The 13,154-nt window shown below is 52.5% G+C and overlaps 1 protein-coding gene across 1 annotated transcript in view; it reads left to right on the top strand.

Annotated features, from left to right (window-relative positions):
* RPAP2 (RNA polymerase II associated protein 2) overlaps window positions 1-13,154 on the top strand; it is a 156,314-nt gene that overhangs the window by 1,050 nt on the left and 142,110 nt on the right. Inside the window, exon 2 of the mRNA XM_075322130.1 lies at window positions 11,318-11,366. Coding sequence (XP_075178245.1) covers window positions 11,318-11,366 — 49 coding nt within the window. The remainder of the gene's footprint in view (window positions 1-11,317; window positions 11,367-13,154) is intronic.

A 13,154-nucleotide genomic window follows, 5' to 3' on the forward strand; every position in this document is an offset into this window, starting at 1 on the left:
AGGAGGCCGCTATACTACTTATGCCGATTATTGAAGGGTCCCCGGTGAGAGTAGGGTATATATTCCCCCGACCTCCGCGGGCGGAATATATAAAATCTCCCCGAATCTCACTGGCCTCCCCACAATAATCCTTGGCACAAACTCGCTGCCACCAACCGCTTCACGGTAACTATTAGCCGAACACACAGACGTGGGATTCAAGATCGAGATAACAGAACAGCCCAAGATTAATTATATAATTTAATCAGCCTAAAGCACACTAGAAACTACAATATATACAATAGGGAATCTACAGAATATACATAGGTCAGAGTACAGTTACAATCAAAGCATGGGTTACAAACAGGCATACACAGTTCCAGCAGTTACCTTGTTGCGTCTGGCCACAGGGGGGCGCTGTACCCAGGTTTCTAGGATCCTTCCCACAGATGTTTCCTACACGTGCCCCCAGCGAAAAGAACACTGGAAAATGGCCGAAGTAGGGTTATCAACCTGGGCCAATCCAGGTCCCCTCCTACCTTAGTGACCTCAGAGGGAGCACTGCTCCACCCCTGGCTTGAGTTATGGACAAAATCCACAACATGGAATATGGCCATAACTTTGCCTGGGAGCGTCGTAGGCGGACGCCAATGCTCTCATTGTGACAGTTATGAATTTAGCTACAGAACGAGGGGACTCATGACCTGTCTGCCAGTTCCCCATTGGCTGATATCACGCCTGGGGCATTTCCCAATGTCCTGCTCCCATAAAAAGGGTGTGCCGGCATCGTCCGCATGCGGAGACACCATTTTTATGGTTGCCATATTTATCGGAAATATGGCTTGCGAGATATGAACCATTTTTTACTGGAGTCGTTCTGTCTGCTAGTTCCATAGCCTTGCTAATGAGATACAACTCTTGTTACAGGGTGACGGCAGGGAGTCATCCTGTGTCCATTGTTCCCACACCACCTCATCTCCATATCACAGGACATGGCCATGGAGGTGTAAGTGGAACACTGAGAACAAGAAGGGAGGGGGCACTGCCAGGGAGTGATGAGGGATTATGACTGGAGTCATAATTCATCTTCATATCCCGGGATTTGCCTCACACCTCCCCCCTTTTGAGGGCGCTAGGGGGCAGCACACTCCGGTGTTCCCCCGTGCGCCCGTCCGCGACCTCTCCTTGTCGGGACAGCCCGTCTGCGTTACCGTGGTCACGGCCCCTTTTGTGGCGAATGGTGAAGTTGTATTGCTGGAGCGCAAGGCTCCATCGCAACAATCGCCCATTCGTCCCAGAGACGGTGTGCAACCAGCTGAGGGGATTGTGGTCCGTCTCCACGATGAAGTGGCGCCCGTATAGATAGGGTTGCAGACGCTGCAGGGCCCACACTATGGCCAGGCACTCCTTCTCCATCGTGGAATAGGCAACTTCCCTTGGTAACAGCTTCCTGCTCAGGTACAAGACTGGGTGCTCTTGGCTCGCCGAGTCCACCTGGCTGAGCACCGCACCGAGGCCGAAGTCACTGGCGTCGGTCTGTACTACAAACGGCCGCGTGAAGTCGGCTGCCTGTAGCACGGGCGGGCTGGACAGGGCGTCCTTTAGGGCCCGGAAGGCTGTCTCGCAGTCCATTGTCCAATCGACTGCAGAGGGCAGCTTCTTCTTGGTGAGGTCCGTCAAGGGCTTTGCCAGGCTACTATAGCATGGAACAAACCTCCTATAGTACCCAGCGGTCCCCAAGAAGGACATCACCTGCTTCTTGGTCCTGGGGGTGGGCCAGGATGCGATGGCTTCCACTTTCTCAGGCTCGGGCTTCAGTGTTCTCCCACCTACCCGGTGACCGAGGTACTGGACCTCGCTCATGGCCAGCTGACACTTTCCCGGCTTGATGGTCAAACCTGCCCGGTGGATCCGCCTGAGCACCTGTGCTAGATGCTCTAGGTGGTCCTCCCAGGTGGGACTGAAGACGGCAATGTCATCCAGGTACGCGGCCGCGTACCCTTCAAGTCCCTTGAGCAGGGTGTTGACCATCCGCTGGAAAGTGGCAGGGGCATTCCTCATCCCGAATGGCATCACCGTGGACTCGTACAGTCCAAATGGGGTAATAAAGGCAGAGCGTTCCCTGGCCTTGCGAGTCAGGGGGATCTGCCAATATCCCCGGCTCAGATCCATGATGGTCAGGTACTGAGCCCCGGCCAACTGATCGAGCAGGTCATCGATGCGTGGCATTGGGTACGCATCGGCGACCGTGACCGCATTGAGCCCCCTGTGGTCCACGCAGAACCGAGTGGTTCGGTCCTTCTTAGGGACGAGGACTACAGGCGAGGCCCAAGCGCTGTTGGATGCCTGGATCACCCCCAGCTTCAGCATCTCGTCAATCTCCTGGCGCATGTGTTGCTGCACCTCCAGGGAGACCCGATATGCTGAACGCCGGATCGGGGGATGATCCCCAGTGTCCACGTGATGGACAGCCAAGTCAGTCCTTCCGGGCTGGTTGGTAAACAACCCCCGGAAGGGGAGGAGGGTGGCCCACAGCTGGGACCGTTGGTCTTCCAAGAGCTGGTGGCCAACCTCCACATCCTCAATGGATCCGCCTGCCCTAACCTGGGCTAGCATATCCAAGAGGGTTTCCGCTTCTCCCTCCTCGGGCAGGTTGCACACGGGGAGCGCACATGCCTCCTGCTCATGATGTGCCTTCATCATGTTCACATGGAAGGGCTTCCGCCTTCCACGGGCAGGGTCCAGGGTGACCAGGTACGTTACAGGGTTGAGCTGCTGGTACACGAGGTATGGGCCTTCCCAGGCTGCCTGAAGCTTGTCCTGTGGTACGGGGACCAGTACCCACACCTTTTGACCCACTTGGTAGGTCCTCTCACAAGCGTTCTGGTCGTACCAACGCTTCTGATCGGCCTGGGCTTGAGCCATATTGTCGTGTACCAGTTGCGTCAAGGCCTGCATTTTGTCCCGGAAGCGCATGACATACTCGATAACCGACACTCCAGGGGTGGCCAAATCCCCTTCCCAAGCCTCTTTCACCAGAGCCAGGGGGCCCCGCACACGTCGCCCGTACAGGAGCTCAAACGGTGAGAATCCTGTTGAGGCCTGTGGAACCTCCCGGTAAGCAAATAACAGGTGTGGGAGATACCGCTCCCAGTCACGCCCATGGGAGTCGACCAACATCTTAAGCATCTGCTTTAAGGTGCCATTGAACCGCTCGCACAGGCCATTAGTCTGTGGATGGTACGGGCTGGCCACCAGATGTCGCACCTGGACTTGCTTACAGAGGGCCTCCATCAGCTGGGACATGAATTGGGTCCCCCGGTCAGTGAGCATTTCCTGGGGAAAACCCACTCGGGAGAAAATCTCCAGCAATGCGGTGGCCACCTTGTCAGCCCGAATGGACGACAAGGCCACTGCTTCTGGGTACCGGGTGGCATAGTCCACTACCGTCAGTAGGAAGCGTTTCCCGGAGCTGCTGGGGATGGCCAGCGGGCCGACCAGATCCACAGCCACCCTCCTGAAAGGCTCATCGATGATTGGCAGAGATACTAGTGGGGCTTTGGGGCGTGGCCCCGCCTTCCCCACTCTCTGACAGGTTTCACACGAACGGCAGTAGGCAGCCACATCGGCCCCCATTTTTGGCCAGTAGAAATGCTGGTTTAACCTGGCCTTGGTCTTAGCGATCCCTAGGTGTCCGGCCATCGGAATCTCATGTGCGATCCGCAACAACTCCGTCCGGAACGGATAGGGTACCACCAACTGTCGGTCCCTGGGCCACGCCTCCGGTGAACCCTGCTGGACCGTGGCCCGGTACAGCCGTCCTTGGTCCCAGACCACTCGCTCCGGGTCCGAGTCCGAGGGAGGCTGTGCCGCCTGCTCCTTAAGAGCTTTCAGGCTGTCGTCAGCTTCTAACGCTGCCTGAAACCCCTGACTAGATGTGGCCAGAATCGACGAGACTGTCACATCTTCAGTCAGTACCCCGGGACCTGTGTCCTGGCCTCCACCTGACTCGGCTGCCACTTGGTCAGAAGGGGAAGAGCTATCGGACCTCCGGGAGGCCCCTTGGCTTCCAGCACTCCCACTGCGGGTGACAGCGGCCACAGCCGCTGCGACCGTGGGTCGTGCCTGCTCCTCCTCCGTTCCTGACCAAGTCGCCGGTTCAGGCAGACCGACCTGGCTTCCTGACACCCCGGTTGTGGGGGAACCATGCACCGAGATCTTACCTGGGAGCACTTCCGCTCCTGGACCGGCCCCAATCTCACCTGCCTGTTCCCCTCCTGCAGCAACAGAACCCCGCTGTGAAATCTCTGGGGACCCCACATTTGCTGTGGTAGCCCCCACCCCACACACTGGTCCTCCCCCTGCAGCACCCTGCTCTCTGCTTATCCCTGCAGAGGGCAGCAGATCCCAGCTCACAGGCTGATTACTTGTAGAGGCATTGTCACACCTTTCTCTGACCCCCTCCCCTGTCACAGCTGCAGCTGTGTGTGTGTCTATGGTGTCTATGCAAGCAGAAATATCAGAGTTCACTCCCTCCTCCCTTACATCATTCATAGATAACACATTAACATTGTCCGGAGGCATGTCAGTACTGGCTGAAGGTTCAGCCCTTGGTTGGGGCCCAAACTGGGAGGTTATCTGCCCCAAATCTGTCCCAAGTAGCACGTTTGCGGGGATCCGATCAGTTACCCCCACCTCCCTCACCCCTCGCCCTGCGCCCCAGTCCACATAAATGTCAGCAACAGGCAGCGCCGGGTCAGTGCCTCCAATCCCGGAGACAGCGAGGGTTTTTCCAGGGATCAAGTCTTGGGGGGACACCATCTCAGGCCGCACCAGAGTCACCTCCGAGGCGCTGTCTCGCAGTCCTATGGTCACAGACCGGCCGACGGTGACAGGTTGGAAGCTGTCCAGGGACCTACCACCACCCCCACCCACACAATACACCTTGGGCGGCCCTTGGGACGGGGACGGAGCCGGGGCCTTGGGACGCTGAGGGCACATGGCCTTGAAGTGTCCAGGTAGGTTGCACTGGTGGCACCGTCTTGGTTCTGCCACGGGCCTGGAGAGGGGAGTTGAGGGGGACACCCCCTGCAGTCTAGGGGCAGGTGGGGCAGTCGCAGAGTTCATCTTACCCCCTCTCCAGGTGCTGCTGGTGGCTGCTCTCCTGGCTTCAGGAGCCCGATTGTTGGTGTAGTCATCGGCCAGGGCAGCTGTAGCCGTGGACCCCTTTGGCTTCTGGTCTCGGATGAACTGGCGGAGATCCTCAGGGCAGTTCCACAAGAGTTGCTCCGTGATGAACAAGTCCAGGATCTCCGGTCCGGTGGAAAGCTGCAGGCCTTGGGTCCAGTGGTCGGCAGCTCGGGCAAGTGCCCGCCGGTGGTCAGCCCAGGAGTCCTTTGGTCCCTTCTGCAGGGTCCGGAACTTCTTGCGGTAGGACTCCGGAGTGAGGTTGTACTGTTGGATCAGGGCCCGCTTGATGGTGTCGTAGCCCTGATCTGCCTCAGCAGGCAAGTCCCCAAGGATTTCCAGGGCCTTACCCCTTAAACGGGGGGTCAGGTATTTGGCCCACTGGTCCTTGTCCAGATGGTGCTGCAAGCAAGTCCGTTCAAAAGCAGTCAAGAAAGAGTCCAAGTCTCCATCCTTCTCCAGCACTGGGAAGTCCTCAACACGGACCTTTGGAAGTTTGGTGTCTTGAAGGTCACGTGTGGCTGATGAGGGCCGGAGCTGAGCTAGATGCAGCTGGTAGTCACGGTCTGCCTGTCGCTCCGCAGCCTCACGCTCTGCCTGGCGCTCTTCACGCGCTGCTTGCCGCTCCGCAGCCTCAGCATCACGCGCTGCCTGCCGCTCTGCCCTGCGCTCTGCCAGGAGTTCCTTGTAGCCCTTCTGGTCTCCAGCCTGGAGAAGGGCCATAGCCATTTGAAGAAGGCTATCCGAGCCTCCCAGGCTCGGTGGAATGGCACGTGGTGATCTGCGGCCCGCTGCGGAGCCTGGTGCTTCACTGTCCATTGCAGAGCGGAGGGCTGGCATCTGGCTCGTTGAGGACCCTTGGGTGAGCTGCTCCTCATCTTGTCCAGCAGTGCCAGGTTGTGCAATGTCCTCTGCAGAGCTGTTTTCTGGCGTCGAGCTCCTGGAGGACTCGTGGGCAACCTCCTCATTGCTGTCCACAGCACCGTCCTCCCTCTCTTCGGCTCCCGCCTTAGCATTGGCCAGTTGCATAGCTCTGCTCCTGGTGCCATCAGCCATTCCTGCAGACTTTTGGTCACTGACACAGAACTGACACCTGATGCCTCCACACACCTTACAGTATCTGCACTCTGACACTCTAGTGTTGAGCTAGTCTGAAGACCCCAGCAGCCACAGCTGCTGCAGGCAGTCTTTAGTGTCTGGGAGTATGGGTCTCACACTCACACACACTATTATCTCGATCCCACCGCTATGCCACCAATATGTCACAAACCACCGGGGGGGTCACTCAGAAATCCCCCGCGCTGGCTACCAGTACGTCACAATCGGGGGGTAACAAGTGGGGGGTCACCCCTCCTTTATACCTCCCGACCGACAGACAGAGCACGTGACGCGCTCTCTAGCGCCCCTCTTATAGTCAGGCCAATTATGGAATTGCCCAACAATATGCAAGGAGGCCGCTATACTACTTATGCCGATTATTGAAGGGTCCCCGGTGAGAGTAGGGTATATATTCCCCCGACCTCCGCGGGCGGAATATATAAAATCTCCCCGAATCTCACTGGCCTCCCCACAATAATCCTTGGCACAAACTCGCTGCCACCAACCCGCTTCACGGTAACTATTAGCCGAACACACAGACGTGGGATTCAAGATCGAGATAACAGAACAGCCCAAGATTAATTATATAATTTAATCAGCCTAAAGCACACTAGAAACTACAATATATACAATAGGGAATCTACAGAATATACATATGTCAGAGTACAGTTACAATCAAAGCATGGGTTACAAACAGGCATACACAGTTCCAGCAGTTACCTTGTTGCGTCTGGCCACAGGGGGGCGCTGTACCCAGGTTTCTAGGATCCTTCCCACAGATGTTTCCTACACGTGCCCCCAGCGAAAAGAACACTGGAAAATGGCCGAAGTAGGGTTATCAACCTGGGCCAATCCAGGTCCCCTCCTACCTTAGTGACCTCAGAGGGAGCACTGCTCCACCCCTGGCTTGAGTTATGGACAAAATCCACAACATGGAATATGGCCATAACTTTGCCTGGGAGCGTCGTAGGCGGACGCCAATGCTCTCATTGTGACAGTTATGAATTTAGCTACAGAACGAGGGGACTCATGACCTGTCTGCCAGTTCCCCATTGGCTGATATCACGCCTGGGGCATTTCCCAATGTCCTGCTCCCATAAAAAGGGTGTGCCGGCATCGTCCGCATGCGGAGACACCATTTTTATGGTTGCCATATTTATCGGAAATATGGCTTGCGAGATATGAACCATTTTTTACTGGAGTCGTTCTGTCTGCTAGTTCCATAGCCTTGCTAATGAGATACAACTCTTGTTACAGGGTGACGGCAGGGAGTCATCCTGTGTCCATTGTTCCCACACCACCTCATCTCCATATCACAGGACATGGCCATGGAGGTGTAAGTGGAACACTGAGAACAAGAAGGGAGGGGGCACTGCCAGGGAGTGATGAGGGATTATGACTGGAGTCATAATTCATCTTCATATCCCGGGATTTGCCTCACAGGGTGGTTCACCCATTTTTTTTTTTATTTTCCCAATCAGTGTCACTTACCATTGTATGCATCTTCTCCATTGGCTTGTATTTCCAGTTCTGGCACTGAGCGGCGCAATCCTGCACTCTCAGTGCCTGTCACATGACCCCCTGGAGCTGTGGCCGCCGGCATCCTCTGACGTCCCGGCATTTCCGGGCTCTCAAACTTGACGCTTACGTCAGAGGATGCCGGCGCCACTCACACTGATTGACTGGGCTGTGGGCGGTGACTACCGCACGTCACAGCCCAGCATCGAGGGGAGGATCCGGAGGACGCCAGTGTGGAGCGGTGAAGGCAGAGCGCGTAGCTTACCATCGATCAGCTGTGGGAGGTACGGGCTCCAGTGTGGAGTACAGGGGGGGGTTTCCTGCGCTGAAATCCCCCCTGTCACGCAAGTATGTGATCACACTGTGCACCCGCCCGCTGTGGTCCGCTGTCAGGAGAGCGGGTGGTGTCGGCAGTGTGATCATATAATCCTACCAGCAGCACAGGTGACCGGACGCTGCATGTGACCAATCTGCTCCACTCTGTCACCTGCACAACAAGTCCCAGAGTGGAGACAGTGACATGCTCTGCTCTGACACATAGTGTGCTGCATGTCACTATCTGTCTCCACTCTGTGACTTGTTGTGCAGGTGACCGGATGCTACATGTCACTAACTGCCCCACTCTGTGACTTGTTCAGGTGAGAGTGTATACAGTTGGTACTATGCAGCAGAAGTCACAGAGTGGAGCAATGATAAAAGCTCTATACTTTCACACGTCCGGTTTGAGCAGTGCGGCTGAATCCGGCTGTGAAACCTATGCAACGGATGTGGCGAAAACACCGCATCCTTTGCATAAGTTTTTACATGCGGCCGGTCCGTTTTTTTCCGGTTGCGGCACGCTACTGAGCATGCGCAGTGGAAGAAACCGCATGCGGCGGCCGGATGCGTTTTTTTCCGCATCACGCCGCATCCGGCGTCCATAGGCATGCATTGAAAATGCGCCGCATCGGCCGGATACGGTTTTTTTTGCCGGAGCAAAAAACGTTGCAGGCAACGTTCCATCCGGCCGCGGCATCGGCTAAATCTGCCGCATGCGGCAAAAACCGGACCGAACGCAAGCCCATGCGGCACAATACGGCACTAATGTAAGTCTATGCAAAAAAAAACCGCAACCGGCGGCAAAAAAAAACGGTTGCAGTTTTTCTGCAGAGCACCGTATTGTGCCGCAGAGCAAAAAACGGATGTGTGAAAGTAGCCCATGATTAGGCAATGCACACAGGATGGAGGGGAGGGAACTGTTGTGGTGGAGATCTGAGGGGGAGGGAATAGTTTGGATGGAGATCAGAGTGGGTGTGAGAGATTGCTAGTTACTGCAAAGGATTATGGAAGTTGTAGTAACTGAACCCAGGAAGTCAAGAGAGAGATTAACTCCATCAGAGCTGGAGTCAGAAATGAAGATGTTATGCTAGAGCATGATAAAAGGTAATATTGGGAAAATAACGTGATAGATGTGTGGAGAGGCACATAATAGCAAGATTTATCAGAAAAAAAAAAACAAAACAGTTTTGGTAACTGGACAACTTCTTTAAACTTGGGACTTCTAGCAAAGGGTAATACATCTTGGTGATGACTTTCTGGATTATTCTGGATAGTCTGTGGCTTACCTGGTTTAACTATTGAACTGGGTGTATTGATTTCCTCATTATAAGGTTATCTTCATCCCCTTCTTTTTCTAGTATTTTGTACTTATTCTATTGTATTTATTGATGGTGGTGCCAGATGGGGTACCATTCTCTAGAGTACTATATGGCATAGGGTTTGCAGTGAAAATTTGCACACAGGTCCTGCATTTATGCCTGTAAATATTATTGATTTGTACATCTAGTGGAATTTCATTCAGGATCATGGTGCTGGGTTCTTAACATGGAACTATGTATTGGGGTGTTTGTTGACTGTTTTTAGGCCCTGTGCGCACTGGAAAACGGAATTTTCTTACGAAAATTCTGCAGGGTCTGAAAGATTACCGCACCCGCGGTAAAAAACCGATAGCCGCACCCGGAAATTGCATGCGGTTTGCCGCGCTTTTACCGCGGTATTGTTCGCAGTATTGCCGCGGTTTTGCCGCGTGCGGGTTGGTACATGTGCTTTAACACTAGAACTACTGAGGTAGTCATTTTGACTACTTTGCACCATGTATTTCTATATAGGTGTCACGAGTCCAGTAGTTCTAGTGTTAATGCATTCCATGCAATAAAGCACATTGGGGGGGAAGGTAATTTCCTTCTGAGATAGATAGTAGATAGATAAATAGACAGAGGAATAGATAGCTAGAGGGACAGATCGCTGCATTTCTCCCGAGCAGGAATGTGAGGAATGTGAGTTCACATTACCGGCCGTGGGAAATGCCCTGTTACCTCTGCAGGCTCGTTGCGAGGCTGCATTCAGCGCTGTGTCTGTGTCTCACTCGCTTCTGGATGCAAGCAGCGCAAGACGTGGATTACGCTGGAGCTGTGTGTTTCGCGGGGGGGTTAATAAACGGGTTAAAGAGGAGGCTTTTTTGTGTTTTATTTAAAATAAAGGATTTTTCGGTGTGTGTTTATTCACTTTACCTACGGGTTGATCATGTTAGCTGTCTAATAAACGCTGCCATGATCAAGCCTGGAGTTAATGGCAGCGATCCGCTGCCATTAACTTATTACCTGGATAGCCACCGCATCACAGCATCTGGAAGAGTCGGGGACACTCCGGGACTGTCGCATAATGCATGCGACAGTCCCGGGGCGGCTGATATTCTCGGATGCAGGAGGAGGGAGGACATTAACCCTGCCCCCCGCCCTCCCCAGCCTGAGAATACCGGGCCGCCGCTGTGTGCTTACCTCGGCTGGACAGTAAAAATACGGCGGAGCCCACGTGTTTTTTTTTTTTTCTATATTTCCTTTTGATTTGTATGTGTATTTTATATGTCTGTGTGTGAGTGATGTGTGTGTTTACTCTCTGCTCTGCTTTCTCTTCCTGTAATGACATCACTTCCCTGTGGGATTTCACGATTACATTGCAGTGAATGTAGTGAAATCCCGCAGCGACGTGCGGAAAAGAAGTGACATGCAATTGTTTTTGCTGTGGGAAACCCGCAGCAAAACATGCAGCTGTCAAATTCCGCATAGTGCGCACAGCATTTTTTTTTCCATAGGTTTTGCTGGTGAATCGCTGCAGAGATGTTATGAACATTTTCTGCAGTGAAACATGCAGCAAAACCGCAGGAAATCCGCGGGAAAAAAAACGGTAAGTGCGCACAGGGCCTTAGATGTTTTTACTTGCTATTTTTCACTGTTCTGTGTGGATATTTTTGTATGTATAAAATTTGTGTCAATAAAATACATTTTTGATGATTTGAACAAAATCTTATATACAGCAATTCTTTTTCTTTCTTTCTTGTTATTCTTCACAAAGCCCCCTGCTCTAGGTATGGGGGACCCCCGGGGATGAGGTGCTATATTCAGCCCTGACTCTTTGCTTGTCTTCTGGTTACACTTGGTGTTGTATCCTGAATTCTTTCTTTATTTTTGCTGATTGTCTTTTTCTTTTTTTGTATTAGGTAAAGTACAGTTTAGTGCTGATGTAAATAATGAAGATGTCGCCAAGAGGTAAAGTATGTGCAGCTATGAATGGAGCTCATGGTGGCTGTATGGAATTTGCCTTGTATCTTACTCTGCTATCAGTTTCCTTTATGGAGTGTCCTAACTGCTTTCTTCAGTAGCGCACCTGTACTCTGCTTTGTCAGGGGGTGCTGTGCTCTTGAAGGGGGGAGCAGTACGCATCTGCACCATGTTTACCATGCTGGTGTGAACTGGACACTGCCGCGGGCTTTCAGCACTGGAGAATAGATCGTGCAAGCTGCCTCAGTTACCAACCACTCTGAGACTGCATGGTGGCCGGTAACCAAGGCAACGATCTGTAAACTATAAAAAAAATAATCCTCCATTATTGAGAACTAAAATAAATTTTAATAAGAGGTGAATTGAAAAGTTGCTCGATTTTCCAAAAACTTTGCAATCTTAAACATCTAAGATTTTGAGCCAACCCCTTAGAGTTGCTCCCATTTTGCAGATTTTCTGCACCTAAAACTGCATCTCTTGGCAGGAAAAATACTACGGGAAAAAAAATGTTTTGGTTTTTTTTTGGTGCGTTTTTGTTATGAATTGTGATAGGAAAAACGCAGAAAGAACTGACCTGTCAATTGTTTGGTGCAGTGTTTTTTTTTTCTGCACCAAAATCTGCAAGGAATCAAATCTGCAATGTGTGCACAGCACTTCAGGATTCTGATAGTTTGCTGGGATGTTTTCCCTTGCAGATTTAATAAAATCAACATGAAAAAAACGCATAAAAGGCAAATAAAATACGCAGCGTGTGGACACAGCCTTATACTGATGACCTAACCTCTGGATAGGTCAACAGTGTGACTCCTCTGGCAGCCGGATGTAAACTGTACATATCTGATATCAATGCTTCATACACATGTCTAGTGGCTGCTGCCGGGTACTGAAGCCCAACTACTATCCCTTTCTACAGGCGCTGACCTACAGTACCTGGCAGCAGCCACTAAACAGTGATACAGCGGGGGGTTTCCATTCCTTCTTTACATATGGCACCACCAGAGGTAATAAGTGCTTATTGGTGGGGATATTAGGGCAAGGATCAGACCCAAATTGATGCAATAAATCATCACTATAAAAACGCTAAAAAATCACTTTAACACTAGAACTACTGAGGTAGTCATTTTGACTACTTTGCACCATGTATTTCTATATGGCTGGAGTCACACTTGTGAGAGTCTCGCGTGAGTCTCGCATCGCATCACCCGGCACGGCCTGATGCTCTCTGGACAGGAGCTTCTCAGCTGCATAGAAATACATGCTGCCATCCCGCTCCTGTCTGGGGAGTGTGCGGCCATGCCGGGTGATGCGATGCGAGACTAGCGCGAGTCTCTCACAAGTGTGATTCTGGCCTATAGGTGTCACGAGTCCAGTAGTTCTAGTGTTAATAATATAGTGGCAATCAGTGACCCTGTATACTGCGTGCATGTTATTGTTTGTGTATTTAACTTGCTTAGGCTGCTTTCACACATCCGGTTTTAGCAGTGCGGCTCAATCCGGCTCTAAAACCTGTGCAAGGGATGCGGCGAAAAAACCGCATCCTTTGCATACGTTTTTACATGCGGCCCGTCCGTTTTTTGCCGGTTGGGGCACGCTACTGAGCATGCGCAGAGCAAAAAACCGCATGCGGTTTTTGCCGCATCCGGTGTCCAAAGGCATGCATTGGAAAAAGCGCCGCATCGTCGATGCGTTTTTTTTTGCCGGACAAAAAAACGTGCCAGGCAACGTTCTATCCGGCCGCGGCATGGGCTATATATGCTGCATCCAGCAAAAACCGGA

Source organism: Anomaloglossus baeobatrachus, chromosome 8 (assembly GCF_048569485.1).
Source record: "Anomaloglossus baeobatrachus isolate aAnoBae1 chromosome 8, aAnoBae1.hap1, whole genome shotgun sequence".
Taxonomy (NCBI): domain Eukaryota; kingdom Metazoa; phylum Chordata; class Amphibia; order Anura; family Aromobatidae; genus Anomaloglossus; species Anomaloglossus baeobatrachus.